Source organism: Danio rerio, chromosome 20 (genome assembly GCF_052040795.2).
Source record: "Danio rerio strain M-AB ecotype USA chromosome 20, GRCz13ab, whole genome shotgun sequence".
In the NCBI taxonomy this organism is placed as follows: domain Eukaryota; kingdom Metazoa; phylum Chordata; class Actinopteri; order Cypriniformes; family Danionidae; genus Danio; species Danio rerio.
The window spans coordinates 497,191-522,414 of NC_141040.1; the positions used below are offsets into that span (position 1 = coordinate 497,191).

The 25,224-nt window shown below is 38.6% G+C and overlaps 1 protein-coding gene across 3 annotated transcripts; it reads right to left on the reverse strand.

Annotated features, from left to right (window-relative positions):
- Positions 1-1,123: 1,123 nt before the first annotated feature.
- On the reverse strand, positions 1,124-24,232 carry frk (fyn-related Src family tyrosine kinase). Of its 3 annotated transcripts, none has more exons than XR_015518063.1 (9): positions 23,538-24,232; positions 17,137-17,258; positions 12,617-12,780; positions 10,880-11,048; positions 9,313-9,471; positions 6,449-6,630; positions 4,166-4,334; positions 2,070-3,983; positions 1,124-1,892 (listed from the first exon to the last, which is right to left on the reverse strand). XR_015518063.1 is itself a non-coding variant. In XM_087297987.1 (8 exons), the coding sequence occupies exons 1-8, from the start codon at positions 23,894-23,896 to the stop codon at positions 3,769-3,771; spliced, it is 1,539 nt and encodes a 512-aa protein (XP_087154113.1). In that variant the 5' UTR covers positions 23,897-24,232; the 3' UTR covers positions 1,124-3,768. The 3 variants fall into 3 exon arrangements, 1 of the variants encoding a protein (XP_087154113.1); XR_015518064.1 differs by having other exon boundaries at positions 1,124-1,903; XM_087297987.1 differs by having other exon boundaries at positions 1,124-3,983.
- Between the last annotated feature and the right edge of the window lie 992 nt (positions 24,233-25,224).

Genomic DNA, 25,224 nt, shown 5'->3' on the forward strand with positions numbered 1-25,224 from the left:
ATTCAATTGCATTTTATTAGTGCCAACCATAACACCATCCATCACAGTAATGTAAAAATATTAATTATCATTGCAGTGTAGGTAAATGATGCTGTATTGATGTGATTATGTGCATCTGTATCCAATCTAGACCTTACCCACGTTATAGAGTTGAAAATATAGAGATAAATATTATAGCCAATTCTGCTATTTACCTGATTTAGTCAATAAAATCACTGAATATTTAGACACTGTCTGCTCTGTTGGCTGTATTTTTTATTTATTTACCACTTTTTATGTATGTACCACTGTGATGGTCCATCCCAGATACCTCAGAGAAGTTGACAGTGCTTCTGGACACTGTTAACATAGGGCTTCCTCTTGGCACAGTACAGTTTTAACTGGCATTTGTGGATGTAACTATATGGTGGTACTTGACAAAGGTTTGCTAAAGTAGTCCTGAGTCCATGATATCACTTATAGATGAATGAGGATGCGAAATCCACATTTAAATTTGAAAACTCTTGACATCACCTATTCATAGTGTGTTACAGGTGTTAAAGCTGCAGATTCTGAGCTACCTGTAGTTCCTTCTGTTTAAACAGGTAACGCTGTCAGTCTGACAAGCTGTGACTCATTCACTATTTAAAGTTAACATGAAACTGGTCGATCCTGCTACACTGCTCCATTTTCACATTCATAAGTCATCCAGCCTCTACATTTATTCCTCACAGGTTTTCTTTCATAATGCCAGCATGACACAAGTGTGTTAAGTTAAGCTAAACCCCCACAACATTACTGGTGGATGTTCATTCATGCATGGTGGCATATACAGATAAAGCTTTGCCTCCAGCTGATTGGATATTCAGAATACATGGGTTCAAGTTTTCAATTACATTACATTTTTTAAATGTTTCGCTTGATGTTTCCTGTTTAATACATTTGATTAAATATTTATATTATCATTTATATAATATTTAATATGTATTAATCTGCCTCTTCCAATAGTTTAATTTGCAAAACAAGATTTATTTCCTGATTAAAGACTTCAAGCACATTGTAGCACACAATACTAATTAACTGTACGTGTTAATCTTTGTGTCAGCAATACATTTTTAATCATTTAAAATACAATAAAGCTGTGCATGGTCACTTATTGGTTGTTTTATTTTTTCATAAAAGTACAGGACAGGAAAAAACACATTTCATTTTAATATACATTTATAAACACACGTCGCTGAATGAGGACATCAGTTCCCCCAATACTTTTACATTTGATTTCTACTAAAGTCATTTGAAACAGTAGGCACTTTAAGCTTTGTATGCATATAAAATCACTTCTGTAAATTTAAATTAATACAGACACCAAAATGAGCCGTTTTGGCCCATTTATTTGATCTAAAGCTGAATTTCTGAATTGTCAACGACAAGCAGAGCTGTAATCAGGAGTTCCTGAGCAATGTTCATCCCACTACTGTCCAACACATACTAATGCTACTGATTATTAATCCAGTGTTATTCTCTTAAATTACCTGTTGATCTGAGATGAAAGTTTATTTTCTTCTCTCTTTTTTTGGCTCTATTGACAGACAAGACAGTATAGATTCTGGAAGTGAAGTGGGAGAGAGAAGTTGATAAGTCCGACAAGTCCCCGTCTGAGACTCTGAAACTCGTAAAACTTAAATTTGCATCACTAAAAGTGCAGGCTCATTGGTCCAGTTTACACCTGGTCACTTTATGCGTTCTCGATTTAAATTGACACCAAATATAAAAAAAATCACACGGTTTAGTTTTTTATATTTTAAATAGTTTGAACAGTTTCGTCACAGTGCCACCTAGTGGTCAGGTGATATGAAAAGCCAGCCTGATCTCACGAGAAAACGTAAGTATTTTACGTTTTGCCAGTTTAGTGGCTAATTTGTAGCTAATTATTGTTCAGTCGTACGAAATGGTACGATTTTAAAAAGGAGGCGTGGCACCTAACCCCACCCCTAACCCCAACCATCATTGGGTGATGAGCAAATCGTACTAAATTGTACGAATTAGATCGTACGAATTCATACGAATTAGCCACTAAATGAAAAAGTTACGAATTGCTGTGAGATTGTGTTGGAAAAGCGGCTAGTTTTGATGATATGTTTTAGAATGAACCGCCAACTCATCCAGCATATGTTTTACGCAGTGGATGCCCTTCCAGCTGCAACCCATCTCTGGGAAACATCCGGTGTTGATATATTCCTTTGGATAATTCCACATACATTGATATCAAATTTTCCATAATTTGCTAAATTTCCAATCCGCCATTTTGATTTTGTTTTGAACTCCTCCTAGACCATTGGTCTGATTTTCACCAAATTTGGTGCTCTTGAGATGATAAAAGTCACTTTATAGCTATCTGGTTTATGAGAACCCTGTACATTTGCCCACATGAATGCGTCTCCACTAAACGGATATGATTCTGGTCTCAAATCGCACACTATAAGCAAATTTGACTAGGTAATGCATCAGATAGAGTGTATTTTATTTAAATTTTTATGTACTTTATGTAGGCTACTGGAGGATTTGTGCTTCACAAACATCGTAACAAGCACACTTGCGCACGATTACCATCATTACAGGCTGAAAGAAACATCTAGCTTTTTCCGACATGTGCAAGACAATAAGGCTCACTAACCTACTCCCCAAAAACAAATGAAATGGTTTCTTTTTCTAGGCTACAGGTGTGTGATGCCTCTGTTTTTAATGCTGCCATTTCATATTAATCCAACATTCTAATTTAATCGAATATCATCATAAATATTTATAAGGGAAAATGCCCCAAGAACACGCTGGAACTGAAGACAGTCACAGTAGACGCCTGGCAGGGATGAACCCAGCGTCTGCTGATGTCTCTGCGTTCCAGACTTCAAAGTAATTGACTGCAAAGGATTTGCAACCAAGTATTAAAATAGTGAACGTTTATTTTATGATTATTATTCTGTCCAGTTACTTTTGGTCCCTTAACAAGTGGGAGGCACATATGCAAACTGTTGTAATTCCTACAGCGTTCACCTGATTTGAATGTAAATACCCTCAAATTAAAGCTGACAGTCTGCACTTAATTTTATATCCATCGTGTTGGTGTATCAAGCCAAAAATGTCAGAATTGTGTCGATGTACCAATATTTATGGACCTAACTGTGTATATACATATATAAATAACAAAACCAACATCTCTGTCACGTGGTTGTTTTGTTTTGGTGACTGTCGCTTTAAATGCAAATGAGATTGTGCTCTTTTCAGAAGAGGGCGGAGCTACAAATGCTTGTGTGTCAGCATAGTGGCAGATTCAAAAGCAATAGTGTCCTATGCTAATGAGGGAGAGATGGTGACTAGTGGGCGGGGCTTTCCCCCTCTGATGACACGTACAAACGGAGAATGTCAATCAAAGTGTTTCTGTAGACTGTTGTCTGATTATAAACAAACACTGTTAACATATGTTTACCATTAGGTGCTGGATATATTCACACACTGCTGACACACAACTGGGTTTAAACCCCTTATAAAAGTGACTTTTGCATAATAGCTCCCCTTTAAATGACCAGGTGTAAACACTAGGTTATCGGCTCAGATGCCAGAAGTATTTTCACATTCAATCGATTAGATGATTCAGCTTTAACTAATACAGTTTTTTACATAAGTCAACGCTCAATGTTAAATACACTGAGTATATTATATACATCATAGCACTTGGTTTGCGTCACACTAAAATGTCCTCACAGGGCTCATCTGCAGTTAATCACGTTGTTTTTATTTGGCGAAGCGGTTTGCGTCATCGTAAGAGGTGATGTCCATATCGAAGAAGTCCTCCAGTTTCCACTGCAGCGTTTCGAAGGTGGGTCTGTCCGCGGGGACGTCCTTCCAGCAATCCAGCATGATGTCATACAAACATTTGTGGCAGTTTGGAGGAGAGGACATCCGGTAGCCTTTGGGCAGCTGCTGCACCACCTGAAAGTTGGTCATGGCTGGAGAAAGAGTGAAAAACGGCTTTAAACATTGCAGATTTTCTCGGTTCTCATAATGAAGCCCTGAGCTCCATTATGACTGTCAGCTAGTTTTCTCTTGCAGATTGTGTTATTTCAACAAAACATAGCCTAAGCAATGCCAAAATATTCATTATGTGTGATCTCATATCAGAACAACATACTTGGGTAAGGCGTCTGTCCAAACGTCACAATTTCATACAGTAGGATTCCAAAAGACCAGACGTCAGATTTGATGGTGAACTTGTTCTCGTTGATGGCCTCGGGTGCAGTCCATTTCACTGGAAACTTGGTTCCTTCTTTGGCCTCGTAAACATTATCCTCATTGTCCATCTAAAGAGCACATGCAGTTTTTATTTAAACTTGTTCAGTTTATTGATGACCATCTGCATCTGTATAATGTGAATATTATTAGCAGTATTATTGAAGAGATGCAGATTTATAGTTGCTTTAATAAACACAAGTTAAAATTTTGGGCTAATGGATGAGTTCAGCGAGCGAGAGTTTCCACCGTTTCCTCACTCCACCAAAGTAAAGGAGTAAAGAGGCTGAATGGAGGAGGATCATTCTTTATTCTTGTGCTGCAGATGCTCTGTTGAACTGTGTTCTCGCTAGTGAAGCGTTCAGTTTTTACACTTAGAGAGTCGCCATGTAAATAGCAAATGCACCATGGAGCGACACAACTGACTCTTAAAGGGAATGAGAGACGAGACTCTGATTGGTTTAATGCAGGTTCTGCTCAACACACAGCCAGAACTCATTAAGAGAATCAGCACAGTATGAGGTGCCGTATAGGATTTAAATCAAACTTTGCTTATCAACACATACATAAAACACGTGTATACAGTATACACCTATAAATTACTCGCATATACACCTATACTACCGGATGTTCAAAACAACATGGATGAAACTTGTGTATATACATATAAACTTGACGCATGAATACACCCACATACACACGCACATACATATAAACTCGATCCTCACATAAACACTCACATCAAGTTTATATTCTTATGTGAGAGTTTATGGGTGTATATGCATAGATCAAGTTTATATGTATATGCGAGTGTGTATAGGTGTGTTTGCATGCAGCAAGTTTATATGTATGTGCGTGTGTTAATGTGAGTGTTTATGTGAGGATCGAGTTTATATGTATGTGCGTGTGTATGTGGGTGTATTCATGCGTCAAGTTTATATGTATATACACAAGTTTCATCCATGTTGTTTTGAACATCCGGTAGTATAGGTGTATATGCGAGTAATTTATAGGTGTATATACAGGTGTTTTATGTATGTGTTGATAAGCAAAGTTTGATTTAAATCCTATACGGCACCTCATAGCACAGCCTTGTTAGACCATGCACCCATGCACAGAGAGGATTTATCTATCATTAAAATAGAAAGTGTATATAGACACACCCTTAATGATTTTGTGCCATGAGCTTTAGACTTTGTGCTTAGATCATTAAAATAGAGCCCTAAATAAGAATGATTTTTATGCTGTGCATTGGAGCCATTTTTTTGTCTTCAAGGGTTATATATATATAAAATATACAGTAATATATAGATAGTAGCTGGCTTACTAAGACTATAAGCTATTAGCTAAAAAAGTGAGTGCAAGTGAATGAAAAGCGATGTCATTATGTGTATTTATAGCAGGTTTAAGTCTTCAAAGTTCAAGGCAATTTTACAACAGGTCAAGGTACAGTATAACATGCTAAGCCGATGTTTGCTCTGCTTAACTCTCATGTGACCAGAGTGCAATTAATGCCTGTTCAGATTAAAAAAATTACTTTATGTTAAGGTAATTGTACAACCCCAAGCTAAACATTGACCTTAGATGTCACTGTAATAACATAGGAAGCGTTTACTCTAGCATGACAGGATGTATTGGTAAGTCCGTTTTACCTAAACCTCAGGGCTCTATTTTAACAATATAACCACATAGTCTGCATTTACATTGCATGGTCCAAAATTCTGCAAAACTCTGATTTATTTCTCCCATGTGGCACAGATGTGGCCCATGTATGTGTATGCAGGACAAAATGACATGGATTCTCCTCTACACCACGTTGGCACAAATGCTTTATCAAATTTATAATACATCTGGCTACACAGTGGCGCGGTAGGTAGTGCTGTCACCTCACAATAAGAAGGTCGCTGATTCGAGCCTCGGCTCAGTTGGCGTTTCTGTGTGGAGTTTGCATGTTCTCCCTGTGGGTTTCCTCCGGGTGCTCTGGTTTCCCCCACAGTCCAAACACATGCGCTATAGTGGAATTGGGTAGGCTAAATTGTCCGTAGTGTATGAGTGTGCATGAGTGTGTGTGGGTGTTTCCCAGAGATGAAAAGCATCTGCTGCGTAAAAACGTGCTGGATTAGTTGGCGGTTCATTCCGCTGTGGTAACCCCAGGAAAAGTAAATTAATGAATAATACATCTCACCTGAAATACTCGTGCCAGGCCGAAGTCCGCCACCTTACACACATTGTTATCCCCCACTAGAACATTGCGAGCCGCGAGATCCCTGTGGATGTAGTTCTGCAGTTCCAGGTAAGCCATGCCTGAGGCCACCTGGGCTCCCATGTCAATCTGATCAGACATGCGGAGGGTTGCACCTCGGTCATCTATTTCAGAGAGAAAGAGACTAAAATTACTGAGGCATACAACTAAACAGGTCAGATATCAGACACATTGATTGGGCTGCAGACAGGCTTGCTTGTAAATTAATTTTAAAGGGCACCTATTATGCAAAAATCACTTTTATAAGGGGTTTAAACACAGTTGTGTGTCAGCAGTGTGTGAATATGATTGGCCTCTACTGGTAAACATATGGTAACAGTGTTTGTTTATAACCAGACATGACTAAATCAGTCTGCAGAAACACTGTGATTGACATTCTCTCTTTGTACGGATCATCAGAGGGGGAAAGCCCCGCCCACTAGTGACCATCTCTCCCTCATTAGCATAGGACGTCAGTCTTGGTTTTGAATCTGCCACTATGCTGACACACAGGCATCTGTAGCTCCGCCTTCTTCTGAAAAGAGCGCAATCTCATTTGCATTTAAAGTGACAGTCACCAAAACACCACAATTAGGATCAAAGCAGTCTGGTGAACATTATCTGTGATTATTATATGTTGTATTGTATTGTATATTGTAGATAATGTAATATGGGCAACTTTGGTCCCCTCCCAGCTTCCAATACCCCCCTCCCCCGGGACTCGAACCAGCGATCTTCTTGCAGTGATCCCTTGTGTTGCCCTGCTCAACAATGATACCTGTTCACAAACATGATTTGTATTATTACTTTGGTTAAATATTATGTTAAAATTAAGCCTTTTACTTCACTACAGCGTTCTGGAGTTTTCTATATTTTACATTATGGCTACTATCATAAGGTGTATGACTGCAATCCACCTCTTTTCTCCCTGTCCATAAACGACCGCTGCTGCCATAAAAGCAGTGCTTCATAGTCGTTTATCATAGGCAATAAAGTCATTGATATGTTGATTTCCCAGAAATGTCTAAACACTGTGGCTCTGTTGTGAAACCAACATTTAGCTTCATTTTTTTAAACATGGCGGTCAAATATATTCAGAAATGTTACCTCTGCTGATTGTGTTGTTTGAGTTCTGGAAGTTACTCTCTAATACAGAAATGGTAGTTTTCAAGAACAAATATTTATCAAACAAAGTTGAAGAGCTCTATTTTTGTGCAAAGTCTAAAGTGCATGGTGCAAACGCTTTAAGGGTGTGTCTGAATTCCCGTTTGCCATTTTAAGGACTAAATAATACGCTCTGCGCCCGAGTGCATGGTCTAACAGGGCTGTGCTGATTCTCTATATGAGTTCTGGCTGTGTTTTGAGCAGAACCTGCATTAAACCAATCAGAGTCTCGTCTCTCATTCCCTATTTCCACATAGTCAGTTGTGTCGCTCCATGGTGCATTTGCTATTTACATGGTGACACTCTAAGTGTAGAAACTGAACGCTTCACTAGAGAGAAAACAGTTAAACAGAGCATCTGCAGCACGAGCATAAAGAACCAGCCTCCTCCATTCAGCCTCTTTACTGTACTCCTTTACTTTACTCCTTTACTTTGGTGGAGTGAGGACTGGTGGAAACTCACTCCGCTGAACACATCCATTAGCCCACATGTTTAATCTCCTTTGTTAAAACACAAAGATTTGCGTCAAAACTATTTCTAAATCCAGTTCTAATCTCCAGCAGGGGAATAAATGAACAATAATAATGACGTGTGGTCAGAAAGCTGAGTTATATCCAAACACACGTCCTGTTCTTACACCACATATGCTGATGCAGACGTCTCCAAAACCCCACAGCTGGACACATCGACACTTGTGTTTATTAAAGCAAATATAAATCTGCATTTAATCAATAATACTGCTAATAATAATCACATTACAGAGATGCAGATTGTCATGAATAAACTGGCGCAAGCGTTAGCTGAACAACATAATCTTGATCCCTCAGGGGGCGCTGCATCAAGAATCCACATTCATCTATAAGCCAGATCACCACATGAGCTCAGGAGTACTGCGGTAAACCTTTGTCAAGTACCACAAGTTACATCCACAAACGCCAGTTCAAACTGCACTATGCCAAATTGAAGCCATATGTTAACAGTGTCCAGAAGCATCCACTTCTTGACTTCTCTGGGCTCAGAGGCATCTGGGATGAACCATCACATAGTGGAAACACGCACTGTGCTCAGATGAATCAGTATTTCAGGCGCTTTTGGGGAGAAACGGACATCGTGTGCTCCAGACCAAAGAAGGAAAGGATCATCTAGACTGTTACCAGCAACAAGTCCTGGTATGGGGTTGTGTCAGTGTCCTTGGCAAAGGTAACTTGCCCTTCTGTGATGCACTGTTAATGCTGAAAGTGCAGAGAGATTCTGGAGCACAATCTGCTGCCTTCTTCTCCAGGGATGCTCATGCATATTTTAACAACACAAGGCAAAACCACATTCTGCACACATTACAGAGTCCTTGACCGGCCTGCCTGCAGTCCTGACCTGTCTCCAACAGAGAATGCGTGGTGCATTTTTAAATGCAAAATGCGACAATAAGGACCCCGTACTGTTGCCCACCTTAAGACTTAATGGGACAAAACTAGACCTGAAACACTTCATCAGATGGAGTCTTCAGTCCCTGAACGTCTTTTAAGTGTTGTGAAAAGGAACGGTAACATTGCAAAGTGGTAAATGCTTCACTGTCCCAACTTTTTTTTTTTTAAATGAGTTTCATCATGTTTGGGATCTGTGTCGTGTGTGAGCGTGCGTCTTACTCTGCAGATACTCCAGTAGACTTCCGTTGCTCATGAGCTCTGTGATGATGTATATGGGCTCCTCCAGAGTGCAGACCGCATACAACTGGATCAGTTTGGAGTGACGGAGCTTCTTCATGATCTGAGCTTCCCGTAGGAAGTCTTTGGGGTCCATATTTCCTACCACACAAAGAGGAGACATGAGAACAAGACAAGCGTATAATGACGCAACATTAGCATGGGCTGATATTAGTGTAAAATAAATGCAATCAGCATACTGATCATAGCTTGTACTACTGAAAATGTAACAATGCCAAATATATAATCACCGGCCACTTTATTAGGTACACCTGTCCAACTGCTCGTTAACGCAAATTTCTACTGGAATGGTCTGAAAAAGAGGGAATATCTAGTGAGCGGCAGTTCTGTGGGCGCAAATGCCTTGTTGATGGTCAGAGGAGAATGGCCAGACTGGTTCCAGCAACAGTAACTCAAATAAGCACTCGTTACAACCGAGCTCTGCAGAAGAGCATCTCTGAACACACAACACGTCCAACCTTGAGGCGGATGGGCTACAGCAGCAGAAGAGCACACCGGGTGCCGCTCCTGTCAGCTAAGAACAGGAAACTGAGGCTACAATTCACACAGGCTCACCAAAACTGGACAATAGAAGATTGGAGAAACGTTGCTGCTCTGATGAGTCTCCATTTCTGCTGACAGATTCGGATGCTCGGCTCAACAACATGAAAGCATGGATCATCCTGCCTTGTATCAGCGGTTCAGGCTGGTGGTGGTGGTGTAATGGTGTGGGGGAGATTTTCTTTGGGTCCATTAGTACCAATTGAGCATCAACGCCACAGCCTACCTGAGTATTGCTGCTGACCATGTCCATCCCTTTATGAGCACAGTGTCTCCATCTTCTGATGGCTACTTCCAGCAGGATAACGCAGCATGTCATAAAGCTCAATCATCTCAGACTGGTGAACATGACGATGAGTTCACTGCACTCAAATGGCCTCCACAGTCACCAGAGCTCAATCCAATAGAGCAGCTTTGGGATGTGGTGGAACGGGAGATTGGCATCATGGATGTGCAGCCGACAAATCTGCAGCAACTGTGTGATGCTATCATGACAATATGGAGCAAAATCTCTGAGGAATATTTCCAGTAGCTTGTTGAATCTCTGCCATGAAGGCAAACCCAAATGCAGGCATGTCCAAACTCGGTCCTGGAGGGCCGGCGTCCTGCAAAATTTACTTCCAACCCCAATCAGACACACCTGGGCTAGCTAATCAAGCTCTTACTAGGCTTTCTAGAAACATCCTTGCAGGTGTGTTGAAGCAAGTTGGAGCTTAAATCTGCAGGAAACCAGCCCTCCAGAACCGAGTTTGGACACCCCTGTTCTAATGCATACAGTTTACTAGGATTTGCTCATCCCCCAATGAGGGATGGCTTTGGAGGCAGGGTTTGGTGCCACGGCTCCTTTTAAATAACGAACTACATACGACTCAAATTCGTACAAATAAGCCATGAAATGAACAAAGTGTAAAATAGTTGATATGAGTCCATCTTCTGTTTGTGTGTGTACCTGGTTTGAGTGTTTTGACAGCGACCGGTGTGGTGTCATTCCATAAGCCTTCAAACACCTCGCCAAACTGCCCTGCTCCCAGCTGCTTCAGGAGCTTCACAGAGGAACGCTCGATCTCCCATTGATCCACAGTGTTATAGGATAGACCATGCGTCTCTGGAGCCACTGACTACACACACACACACACACACACACACACATTAGTACTGGATTGACATTTCAATATGTCTCTTGCACACTATTTCAGAGGTCAGTTGTACACTCAAATTCAAAGTGTGTTGTTGTCTGTGTAATCCACTATTATTAGATTATAGAAAAAGACACCAGAATAATCATCATCATCATCATCATCATCATCATCATCATCATCATCACCATATCAGTGGACGTTACAGGGAAGAGTTCACCCAAAACTCAATAATGTCATCATTGAATGTTTGTTTTAAATCTTTCTGTCGAATGCAAAAGAAGATCGTGGCGAGTGATGCGGGGTCGAGAGCTGTGAGGTTGACAGGGCGGATGCCGTGAGATAATCAGAGACACCTGGACGCATCACCTGCCTCGAGTCTCACGGAGGAGCCCTGGAAGCTAAAAGAAGGAGACACTCCAGTGCTAGGCCTGGACGTATTATGAGAGTGTTGCCTTCAGTTTGTTTTGTTTACTGTGTTATTAACTTATTTTAAAGTGTGTTGGTTCTCTGCCTCCTTCCTCCCGGCGGCCAGGTGGCCGTTAACATTATTACAGTGATGCTGAAACCCAGGTGATGGAGAGACGTGTTGTGTTTTGGAGTTAACTGAGCGATGGAGAAACCCATTCCTCTGCCCCAAGGTGCCGGGGTGGCTCGAGGCAGCAATCAAGAGGTCTACCTGCTGCCATCTTCCAGCATGAGGAAGAGCAGGGGACGTGGGATTCAAGACCCATCCCAGGAGAAGGCCGGGCAGCCACCAATGTCTGCCAAGAGCCTGAGCCTGCTACTGTCCAGCAAAGTGGAAGCGGACCAAGAGGGAAAGGTGAGTAGGTGAGTAGGAGGGGTGAGTGTTCTGGAGTTACCCGAGCTGAGGAGAAACCGAGGCGGCTATGAAGAGATCCAATGCTGTCGACTCCCAGCGTTGGGAGATGCAGGGGACGTGGGACTCACCACTGGTCAGAAAAGAGCCGAGAGAAGGCTGGGGGGAGTCCCCATTGGCTGACGCTGCTATGACGATCGCTTAAGCCCCAACTTCAGACACGCCCTCAGTCAAGCCCGGTGTGAATGGGGCGTAAGGCTCCCGGCATGTCATCGTCAAATCTCTCAGTCGGTTGAGGATCAAGTGGAAACAGGTTTGGAGAACTGAACACCAGTTGCTTTATTCACTCTCTCTCCTCTCTCTTCAGTCTCTCTTCAGATATCCAGCTCCTTTCTCTCAGCTCTATTTATTCTCAGGCTGGTCCTGAAGCGCATCAGTTCTTCCCGGTGGCCAGGTGGCTGTTTACATTATCACAAAGATGTTTTGAAGAAAGCTGGAAACCTGTAACCATTGACCTTCATAGTGTTTGTTTTTCCTACAATGGAAGTCAATGGTTACAGGTTTTCAGCATTCTTCAAAACATCTTCTTTTGCATTCGACAGAGGAAAGAAACTCATGAAGGTTTGGAATCACTTGAGGAGAGGAAAGATTGAGTGAATTTGGAGTGAACTACACATTAACATTTACAAAATCAGCTCTTCAGACGTGACAGTAATAGTGGACTTCTCACTTTTTTACAGGGTTCTGCCAGACGGACGCAGAGGCCATTTTCGTGTTTGGTGTAGTGCTCCACCAGTTCCCTCAGCGTGGGAAAATTACGTGCCGTTGACAAGTAGTATCCGCCATTATCCAGCTTTCTGATCTTGTAATGCTTGACTTTTACATCGTCCCGCACTGTAATACAGACAGACAGCACACACACATACTCAGCACAGCGGTCATAATGATATACGGTTAATGAAGGTCAAATAAACAAACAAAATGCAATCCATTTCCTTCAGATTGGGGATCGTTTACAAGCCAGCTAATCATTCATTCATTTTCCTTCAGCTTATTCCTTTATAAATCAGGGGTCGCCACAGTGGAATGAACCGCCAACTTTTCAAGCATATGTTTTACACAGCGGATGCTCTTCCAGCTGCAACCCAGTACTGGGAATCACCCACACTATGGCCAGTTTAGTTGATCAGTTCCCCTATAGCGCATGTGTTTGGACTGAGGGGGAGCACCCGGAGGAAACCCACGCCAACACAGGGAGAACATGCAAACTCCACACAGAAACACCAACTGACCCAGCTGAGACTCAAACCGGAGACCTTCTTGATATGATGCCACAATACCGCTAAATGCAGACGGAGACTGCTCTGTGATGCAGGGTGTGTGTCTGAAGGCTCAGGCTATACTGCGCTGCTGTTAATGAGCTAGTAATCAGCTCCTCTCAGTCACATGTCAGCTGACGACACTAGTCTGTTGCCATAACCTGAGTCTGCATCACAGGTTTATCTCTCACCATATCCAATGGCAGTCAGCCGTGTTGAGCAGTATAAAGGCGGACGGTAAATGCCTCAGAGACTTTGGAATGAGGAAACACTTGTTTGTCTTTCTAGTCACTAATCAGGAAGTGCAGCCGCTAGCCTTGGCTAGCTCACATTCTTAAACAGCAGCTGGGCTATTTCAATGTTTAACCACGGTTTATGGCAGAGCAAACTCAGTCCTGGAGGGCTGGTATCCTGCACAGTTTACCTCTAACTCTAATCTTATAGGTTTCTAGTGGTCTTGAAGACGCTGATGAGCATGTTTAGGTGTGTTTGATTAGTGTTGGAGCTAAACTGTGCAGGACGCCGGCCCTCCAGGACTGAGTTTGACTGATTTAGCAGGCCCGTAGCCAGGGTGGGTGATTTGGAAGACTCACTCTTCACTAACAAAAGTCCAGCATTTGTCTCATACATCAGCTCATTTGTCCTATTTTGACCACTATGCCATCATAAATAGTGAAAATAACCCCTAAGCTTTTAAGACCCAGCAGGATCCTCAGCTGGCTGCCGCTTCGGCGTGACTTCAGCTAATCAGTTTTGACCAATGCAAATACTTTTTATCCAGCTGTGCAGGGAAACACACAATCTGACGTATGAGAGAAGTCTTCTTTCACTACTGTATTGTTGAGAAAACATTTAACAACTTTTATTCTAAATTCTGCACCCTCTTGAACAAAAAATGACCACTTTATTAGAGCAAAGCACCAAAAGTGGACCATATTATAATAGATTTGAATACTATTTTGGCTAAAATAAGCAAAAAGTGTGGTTTACTGACCATCTGTCAAGCTAAATCACAAAATTCAGCATTTAAATTTCATAATTAAATAGAAAATGAGCCGTATAATTGCAAAAATGTCGGTAACACTTTACAATAAGGTTCATTAGTTAATGCTAACATGAACTAATCATGAACAACACTTGTACAGCATTTATTAATCATAACTGAACATTTACTAATGCATTATTAACATCCAAGTCCATGCTTGTTAACATTAGTTAATGCACCATGAGTTAACTAACACTAACTAACATGAACAAATACAGTAGTAAATGTATTGTTCATTGTTCATGTTAGTAAATGCATTAATTAACATTAACTAATGAACCTTTTTGTAAAGTCTGACCAAAATGTCCACTTTTTGAGAAAAACGAATCACTCTTTTCACCAGGCTGACTACGGGTCTGTTTAGGGTAAAACAAATGTAAATGACCGCCTGGAAACGCTCTGGTGTTAAAGGGACAGTTCACACACTAATGAAAATGTACTATTTATTCTCCCTCAAGTGGAACACAAAGGAAGATATTTTGAAGAATGCTGAAAACCTGCAACCATTGACTTCCATAACAGGAAAAACACTTGGGTACAGGATTTCAGCATTCTTCAAAATATCTTCTGTTGTGTTGGATAGAAGGTATAAAGCTAAAGAGAGAGTAAATGTTCATTTTTAGGGCAGCTATGCCCTAAATATAATATAGATGTGACAAATATAACGCTAATATTATAATCGCCTGTATGTTTCATTAATAAACAAACATATGCCTTTACGTAATCAGAAAACCTGTGGGATTTTGCTTTGGTTTTAGAAACTGGGAGAACATTAAGCAGACACTATATCTGTTTATATATGCAGCCTTCTAAAAGTGCCAAACCTTCTGTACACTGTAAAACATATCTGTAAATGAGCAGTTTTCCCTATTATTTCATATTGTTTTTATTTTTTATTAGTTTATTTCTTCTTCTGAGTTGCATTATGGGACTTAAATCTATTTTCCAACAACTTTTAACACTGATGAGTGTGTGAGCGTGTGTGTTCTGCACATGTGTAATAGTGTGCAGTGCTTTATATTGTGTGTTGGTGTTGTATATTACGCTAGAGAAGCCTTAGTACTACTAAACTGCAGCACATTTACTCTTATTTTACACTCTTATTAGATATCATCTCTTATATTATTTCAATTTTCAAGTCACTAAACTGTAGAGTTGAATTTACAACATCAGAAGTGGACAGAGCAGATATCAACATCCCATAATGCAACTCACCACCGCAAATAAACACAAAACAAACAAACTATGGAAACCTTACTGCTGTCTTACAAGAGATGATGGTGAAAACGTGTGAAACTGCAGGACAAAATAGATCATGTCACCATGACCGACAGGTTTGGCAGGTTTGAGTCCTGAGAAGTGTAAAAGCTTGTTGCAAACAAATCTGCAGAGTCACCATCCGCTTGTTAAATGTGACGTCATGTGAAGCGGCTTCCAGGTCCAAGCGCTCTATCAAACTATATGGGGAGACTCAACAAATGATAATAATGAACGTTTACACAGCGATGTAGTACTTTCGACAACCACCATCGCAGCATATAGGTCCATGCCTTATATTAGACGGCCAGAAAGTGACTGAGTACTGGTGTTTGTGATGCAGCAAGTCCAGATACTGCTGTGTGCGCCATGATTTTATATAGAAATTCACTTTGACGTGTGATAGGACTAAAAAGTGTTCATAAACAAATATTTTCTCAATATAAATGAGTAGCGGCTTGTACCCGAAAACAGCATATGTCACGACTTAACAAGCCAATACTTGTGACGAATCCCAAAAAACATTAGCATAATTTGATTCGAGACAAAATTAGGCTCATTTTACAAGTCTCCTAATCCTTTTATGAATCTTTTAAAATATATTTAAACATTTAACTTTTTTTTTTTTTTTTACATTTTGGAGCGAGGTGCTAATGGTCTAATCCGATTCAATGATCTATGCTAAGCTAAGCTAAAAGTGCTTCCACCAGACCAAAGACTGACTGAATGAATTTGATTGAGTTTTAACATTTTTGAATCCATTAAGGCCATCTCCGGGTCTGGCGGGAACACTTTTAGCTTAGCTTAGCATAAATCATTGAATCAGATTAGACCGTTAGCATTTTGCTCAAAAATGTCAAAAAAGTTTTGATAATTTTCCTATTTAATACACATTTGATCCTGAACCAAAAAAGTCTTAAAAGTCAAAAATACACCAATAGGATTCTTTTTTGTAAATTTCCTAATGGCAACATAATAAAGCTCAATTTAATTAATACTGTTTGCCACTTCTGAATCCATTCAGCTGATCTTCGGGTCTGGGGGAGAATTTTAGCTTAGCTTAGCATAAATCATTGAACCGGATTAGACCGTTAGCATCTTGCTCAAAAAGTGTGAAAAAAAGTTATTATTAATGTTATTATTAAATGCTAATTAAAGCTCGACTCTTCCGTAGTTACATAGTTTAATAAGACTAACAGAAAATTTAAAATATATATTTCCTAGATGGATATGGCTAGGAACTATCCTTTCAGCTTAATAATCAAGGAACTTAGCTGCTGTACCGCGGCTGCAGCAGGAGCAATGCTTTTCAACCTTCTTAATAGGTCTTAGTACACAACCTAACTACAAAAGAGTCAAGTTTTAAATAGGACACACATCGAAACTCTTTTTTTATGTTTACGCTAGATGCTAATGGTCTAATCTGATTCAATGATCTATGCTAAGCTAAGCTAATAGTGCTCTGGCCAGACCCGGAGATCAGCTGAATGGATTCAGAAATGGTAAAACTCAACTGTTTAACTGTAAAATGAGCCAATTTCCAAAAGAAAGTGGCCCGTGCCTTTAAAAATATTATTATATGACTTAAAAACACCCCAACACTTTCACAGTGAGCACAGGGGAACATACCTGAGAGTGACAGCTCCCCGGGCTGACTTTCACAGTTCCTGATTAGAAAAGCTCCCTTCTTGTTCTCTTGAGAAATCAACATCTTCTCGGCATCCGAGCGCTTTGTTTCTGGAAAATACCATCTGCAGAAGAAAGCCCAGAGTGTTACAGAATTACAGACTCGCCACTTTCCTATTCAGCATGTCGTACTAAACATATGTTATGAATTAATTTAAATGTATTTATGTATTATGTTTATTAAAATAAACTATTTTATACATATTTTGTAACATTTTTGAGCAAGATGCTAATGGTCTGATCTGATGATCTATGCTAAGCTATGCTAAAAGTTCCCTCGCCAGACCTGGCGATTGACTGAATTGATTTGAGTTTTAGCATTTTTGAATTCATTCAGCCGATCTCCAGGTCTGGATGGAGCACTTTTAGCTTAGCTTAGCATAAATCATTGAATCAAATTAGACCGTTAGCATCTCGCTCAAAAATGTAAAAAAAAAAGAAGTTTTGACCATTCCCTATCTAATACACATTTGATTCTGAACCATAAAAAGTCCATACACCATATGGGTCAAACAATCGCCACATTTTTTCTTTATATGCCAAAAAGCATTCGAATATTAGGTAAATATGAAGAAGATTCCTGATGGAAACATAATAAAGCTCAATTTTTGGTTAGTACCATGCTACCTAATGCACCATTGTGTCATATTGTAAATATTATAAATATTGTAAAATAGTCAAATTCCTGATGCTTCTGTGGGTCTCGTCTATTAAATATGAGCTTTATTCTGTATTCTCTATTGGATTCGGCTCAGGTGATTGGCTTGGCCATTCTACAGCTTGATTTTCCTTCTCTGGAAGCATCTGAGAGTCTCCTCGGCTGTGTTTTGGATCATTGTCCTGCTGAAATGTCCACCCTGGGCTCCTCTTCATCCTCCTGATGTAGATGTTGGACTGAAGCAGCTGATCTTCATTTACACTGAGGAAGGGCAGAGGCTTTCAGCAGCTGTCTGGGCTTTCACTTCTTCATGTGTTCAATACTGTCTTCCTGAGCCATTTCATTGTGCATAGCTTCATTTGTAAACTTATTAATATTGTTTTCTACGCATATATGGATTTCTTTGGCTGTTACCAACATCTGGGGAAAATATCAAGTCAGCAGCACCTTTAGAAATGTGTTTTCTGAGAAAAATGGTGACGTGTTCATTACTTATTTCCCTCACTGTAGATATTGTTTTACAATATGACACTTTACAATAATATATTTATGCATAAACATAACATTTTAGCAAGAGTGTTTTGAGGATTTCTGGCTAGCGGTGCTGTATTGAACTCCCTGTTGTTTCTTAAGGGAAGCTGGTTAATGATCTGTTGTCGAGCAGGAAGTGCTGCGCATTAAATCTGTTAATGATTCCTGCGCTTGTTTTGTGCACAGCCGGAGCCAAAAAATCAATACAGAAATGACAGAACAATTATTATAAGAACAAAATGGGAATTTTAACATGAAAGCAGCGAGCTGAGTTATTAAAGGGGCGAGGAGGACAGATCCAGCTGCTCTGGTGATGATCAGCAGATTTCAGGAGTGATCTGATCTCGTGCTCAAGGCTTCGTGTGTCACAGCACAGCCAATACTCTGAGACAAATGTCCTGTTTTTCCAGCTCGGTCACCGACTGCATAGTGGCCCCCAGTGTAAATGAGTCCTGTAGCGGTCTACTACTGATCTAATAACTGCTTTCTTATTAAATCTAGCTGCACTGAAAGAATATCTGTTCATTATGTTTCCCATATTTAGGGATTCACAGGTGTTTATTTGTGGTGGTGACTTGCATTATGGTGGTATTGCATTATCTGCCCACTTCTGATGATGTAAAATCAACTCTACAGTTTAACAAAGAGACTTTTACTGACATTTTAGTGGTTTGAAATAATATAAGAGATGATATCTAGAGAAATAAGTCTGTAAAATAAGAGTAAATGTGCTGGTGTTTATTACAAGGCTACTCTAGAGTAATGAACAACACCAACACACACTATACAGCACTGCACACTATCACACATGACAGACTGAAAGTCTAAAATAACAGGAAAGTGCCAATAGAAGTCAACTTTTGTTGAACTTTTCAAGGTTAAAAGTAGTTGGATACAAGATCAAGGCACTATAATGCCATTTAAAGTCATAAATAAATGTAGGGGAAAAAATGAATCACAAAAAAGCTCAATTTAAAACTGCAAGGCAACTTGCTGCACAGCATTTTTTTGAGTTGACTCAACTCTTAACCTAAATGTTAACTGAGCTCTGCAGCAAGTTGCCTTACATGTTTAAGTTGAGTCAGCTCAAATAATTTCCAAACCCAAAGAAAATCTTATTAATTAATTCATTTTCCTTCAGCTTAGTCACTTAATCCGCAAGGGTCGCCACAGCGGAATGAACCACCAACTACTGCTTCAAGCTTTATATAACTTAGCACATTTTACCTCTATGTGTGAGATCTTGTCTTACTTAAGTGAACACATTAAGGATGTTATATACAGTTAAAGGCGGAATTATTCGCCCCCCTATTTAGTTTGTTCCCCAATTTCTGTTTGACAGAGAGCAGATTTCCTCAACACATGTCTAATCATAACAGTGTTAATAACTCATCTCTAATAACTGATTTATTTTCTCTTTGCCGTGATGACAGTAAATAATATTAGACTAGATATTCTTCAAGACATTATAGTATTCAGCTTAAAGTGACATGTAAAGGCTTCATTAGGGTAATTAGGGTAACTAGGCAGGTTAGGGTAATTAGGCAAGTTATTGTATAATGATGGTTTGTTCTGTAGACTATCGAAAAAATAATAATATTTACCTTAAAATTGCTTTCAAAAAAATTAAGAATTGCTGTTATTCTAGCCAAAATAAAACAAAAAAGACTTTCTCCATAAGAAAAATATTATCAGACACACAGTGAACATTTCCTGAATCTGCTCAACACCGTTTGGGAAATATTTAAAAAGAAAAATAATTCAAAGGGGGCGAATAATTCTGACTTCAACTCTACATGTAATGGTCAGAAGCAGCTTTACAAAAAAAAATAGATAAAACAGAAAAATGGTTAGAAAAATGACTGACAATGCAATTTGGAAATATTGCTCACATGTTGTAGTGATGTGGATGTATAACTCTGGTTATAAACTCGTAAATAAACACTTGCGATCAGGTCATGAGATCAGCCAGATCAGCGAGGACCAATCGAGTCGTGAAATGTAAATATCAGCCGATACCGATTGATTGGAGCATCCCTATGCTTACCATTAAACCACTGTGCCATCCTTTTAGCACAATATGAAGGAATTACTCATTCATTCATTTTCCTTTCAGATTAGTTTCTTTAATAATCAGGGGTCGCCACAGTGGAATGAACCGCCAACTTATCATTCACATGTATTACGCAGTGGATGCCCTTCCAGCTGCAACCCATCACTGGGAAAATGAATTAATTTAACTTATTAGTTTTTACAAATTAAGGCAGATTTGACATTGAAAAATTAAGTTGTCCCAAAAAAAGACCCTCAGGAATTGAGTTGTTTTAGCGCATTTTAAAGAAGTAGTTTGAACAAGCAGCAATCGTCATTTTTTGGCGTGTATAGTAACTAAAAACATAACACATCGAACAAATAAATAACTTTTTATCTTGTATTTAAACATTTACAATAGAAATCCTCTTGTTTAGTAAGTAATGGAGGCTTCTCATATAATATCTCTACTAAAACACAGAAGATTATTCAATATTGTTCAATAATATTACTAAAACTAATATATAAACTGCATAAATATGAATTACTCACATTTCCATAATCAAATAAATAGACTCATTGTGAAAAATCTGTGGAAATGTAAGAAGATTTGTGAGCGTTTAAATAAAATTTTAATAACAAAAAAAAAAAAAATAAACAGTGGCTCAGTGGTTAGCACTGTGGCCTCACAGCAAGAAAGTCGCTAGTTCAAATCCCGGCTGGGTCAGTTGGCATTTCTGTGTGGAGTTTGCATGTTCTTTCAATGTTGACGTGTGTTGTATGAGCGTGTGTGTGAATGTGAGTGTGTATGGGTGTTTCACATTATTGGGTTGTGGCTGGAAGATCATCCGCTGTGTAAAACATAAGCTGGATAAGTTGGTGGTTCATTCCGCTGTGGTGAATAAAGGGACATAACTGAAACGAAAATGAATGAATGAACATTTTTACCAAAACGTCTGCATATTGTGTCTGGGCCTGCACATGACCCTAACCCGAACCCTAATAAGAATAAGGTGAACTGTAAAGCTCTCCCTTAAATCTGATTGGCTGACTGAAATGTTGGATGAGGATCAACATACAGTGGGTGAAGATTCAGGATCATGTCCTACTCAGTGAAATCACTCTAGCACTGTTCATGCACTTAATAAGACACACTGTATTGCATTAGAAATAAGGGTTATCCAGGAGGGGACTTTAATCTGTGCAGCTGTCAGAGTTTACTGATGATCTACAGTACTGTAAATTAAACACAGCTATTTTGTGTCTGCTGTGACAGTTATCTGTGATTATGAGGAAGAGCTCGGATCCTTGTAAATATGTTTTACCCTCAGGTTCACTGAGATGGAGGAATGTAGGAAAGCGAGATCATTCAGTCGTCTTTAAAGCAACAGCTGATCCAAAAATATAAATCCGGTCATCATTTACTCACCCTCCAAACCTGTTTGAGTTTCTTTCTTCTGCTGAACACAAAGGGAGATATTCTGCAGAATGCTGGAGGAAATGAATCAGCCACTGACTGATTTTTATTCCTTGTATTGATGTCACAATTGTGTTCAACAGAAGAAAGGAATTAATTAAAGTTTACAGCTGTTTGAGTTTGAGGAATGATGAGGAAGTTTTCATTTTTAAGTGAACTGCCCCTTTAAGAAATTACTTCCTAACTACACACTATAGCAGAAACTATACACCTAAAATAAGACAGACAACAAAGCAAGAAAGAGAGAAAGAGAGAAAGAAAGAGAGAAAGAATGAAAAATGATTTGCATTAAATTAAGTAGGATTTATTTATTTATTCATTCATTCATTTATTTATGTGTCTCACAGAAATCTCACATAAACATCAAAATAGTCTACCAGTGGAGTAAATAAAATAATCTTGCTTTTGCTTTGAAATAATATTAAGTAAAAATAGAACGATTTGCCTTAAATTAATTAATTATTAATAAATAAATAAATAAATAAATAAACAAACAAATAAATAAATAAATGTATTTATTTATTCATTCATTTATGTGTACATTCATTTATTTATGTGTGACACATAAATCTCACATAACAAGCAAAATAATCTGCAATGGGGTAAATAAAATAATGTTGTTTTAAATAAAGTTGTTCATCAAACAACCCCCCCCCTCCCAAAAAATAAAAAATAAATAAAAAATAAATATAAAAAAGAAAGAAAGATTGATTATTTGTCTTACATTATTAGGGTTTATTTTTTTATTTATATGTGTGTGCCTTAGAAATTACACATAAACAAGCAAAATAATCTGCAATAGGGTACATAAAATAATCCTTTCACTTTGAAATAAAATAAAATTTTATTAAATAAAAATATATAAATAAATAAATAAATAGAAAGAAAGAAAGATGATTTGCCTTACATATTTATTCATTCATTCATTTATTAGTGTGCCACAAAATAAAATAATAAAAATATATATAATAATTTTTTTCACTTTGAAAATAAATGAATTAATAAATAAATACATATATTAAATAAATAAATAAATTAATAAAATAAATAAATTAATGAATTAATAAATACATAAACTAATGAATAAATAAATAAATAAATACAAAATATATTAAATAAATAAATGAATTAATAAATTAAATAAATAAGTAAATAAATAAATTAATACATTCAATAAAGAAATGAATGAATAAATAAATAAATAAATACAAAAATATATTAGGTAAATAAATGTATTAATAAATGAATACATTAAATAAATATGTAAATAAACAAATGAATACATTAAATAAATTAATTAATGACTAAATAAATTAATTATTAAATAAATACAAAAATATATTACATAAATGAATGAATGAATAAATAAATACAAAAATATATTAAATAAATGAATTAATTAATAAATAAATACATTAAATAAATAAGTAAATAAAAAATGAATAAATAAATAAATACAATAAATAAATAAGTAAATTAATAAATAAATAAACAAATAACTGGAATAATGAATGAATAAATACAAGAAAGAAAGAAAGAAAGAAAGAAAGAAAGAAAGAAAGAAAGAAAGAAAGAAAGAAAGAAAGAAAGGATTTGCCTTCCATTTCGGTTTATTTATCTTGTTTTAGAGTAACCACAGGAACTTACGGTTCAGCATCCAGGCTCTCCACGGGCGCCACATAGTTCGCCGGAATGTAGCCCTTTTTGTTGGCGGAGATGCCGGTGATTGCCTTGGAGAACCACCAGTCCTCTCCTTTGGTGATGGGCTCCAGTTTATCCCCGGCATTAAAGCTCAAATCGTCGTCCGTGCGCGCGGTGTAGTCATAAAGCGCCACATAGAGCACCGGCGTCGGCGGCAGCTCTCGGTTCTGCGGCTTCGCGAACTCATTTGTAATCACCTCAATGTGCCTCTTCCCGGTGTCCGGTGATGGGCTAGTGTCCGGGTCTCTAAAACACTGGAAAACGCTCTGACAGCACGTTATAATCCGCTCTCTGACGTCTCCCATCGCGAAAGTTGTTCATCAATCCAGTATATAAGCAGCTAGAGATGAAGTGCGTAAAATCCGGTTCATTTCAGCATTTTGGGAATGAGCTGAAGAGTTATACATCCATACTGTGATCGATAGAAGAAATGAAAAACCCTTGGACTTGTGTGACACGAGATAAGGCTGTCAGCACAGCCCCTGACGGCAGTAAAACTGGAGATTTACAGCTGAGGTCAAACAGCAAGTGAAGAAAATCAGTTCGCGTTTCCTGCTCACATTATTCCTGTTCAATATCGCCCTTCTCCTTCAGTCGAGTCAACTCCAGTCTGATTTTCAGCCTCTGAACGATCAACAGGCGACGATTTAGTACCTGAAACTCGACTATAAAAAACAAAAGCAGATTGTGAGGCAGGTTTCAGCAATACGCCCTCGGGCAGGATTCTCCAGATGCCACACAACAAGTGCGCAATGAGTAACGCGGAGCTCATTCAAGACAAGATATGGGCGAAGATAAGAGGAGACGCTGAACAATCAGCTCATTTCAGATACATATATCAATGATACTGAAAGTATACTTGGTACACTTGGTAGACTGTATGGAAATGTTTGGTTTCACCATGTTTTCCCAACACAAATTAATTAAGTTCACACAGTAGCTTAAACATGAACCAATTAAGATGTCCAGAAAAAGAAAACATATAGTTTAAACAAGCAGAATATTTTCATTTTGAGTGTAAATAGATGTTAGGCTGCTCTATAAAACGCTGGGATCCACACAAATCCTTCATGTTGCAGTGTTTTTTGACACCCAGTGGTTGAACTTGCAGGCCTGGTTCAAAACTCATGCAAGGTAGATTGACAACACCAAGTAAGGCTGATTTAAGTTGTGTCCTAACTTTAATAATTATATGTTTTTATTATCAGACTTGATATAATCAGTCTGCAGAAACACTGTGATTGACATTCTCCCTTTGAAGTGTCATCAGAGGGGAAAGCCCCGCCCACTAGTGCCCATCTCTCCCTCATTAGCATAGGACGTCAGTCTTGTTTTTAAACCTGCCACTATGCTGACACACAGGCATTTATAACTCCGCCCTCTTCTAAAAAGAGCACAATCTCATTTGCATTTAAAGCAACAGTCACCAAAACACCACAGCATTAGTATCAAAGCCTGAAAGGGGGAGTTGGAGAACATTATCTGTGATGTATTTTGAGCTTAAACTTCACAAACACACTCTACAGACAATAGGGACGCATTTTGCATATGGTAAAAAGGACATAATAGGTCATCTTTAACCCAATAAAGTGCACTTTTCTAAAAGTATTATCACAATGTGACACTTTCAAGC

Coding starts and splice junctions, on each gene's coding strand:
- frk (XM_087297987.1), bottom strand. CDS start 23,896: ATGGGAGACGTCAGAGAGCGGATTATAACGTGCTGTCAGAGCGTTTTC. Junction 11,049..12,616: donor TGGCAGAACCCTGTAAAAAA/GTGAGAAGTCCA, acceptor GTGTGTGTGTAG/TCAGTGGCTCCAGAGACGCA. Junction 9,472..10,879: donor TGTCAAAACACTCAAACCAG/GTACACACACAA, acceptor TTTGTGTGGTAG/GAAATATGGACCCCAAAGAC.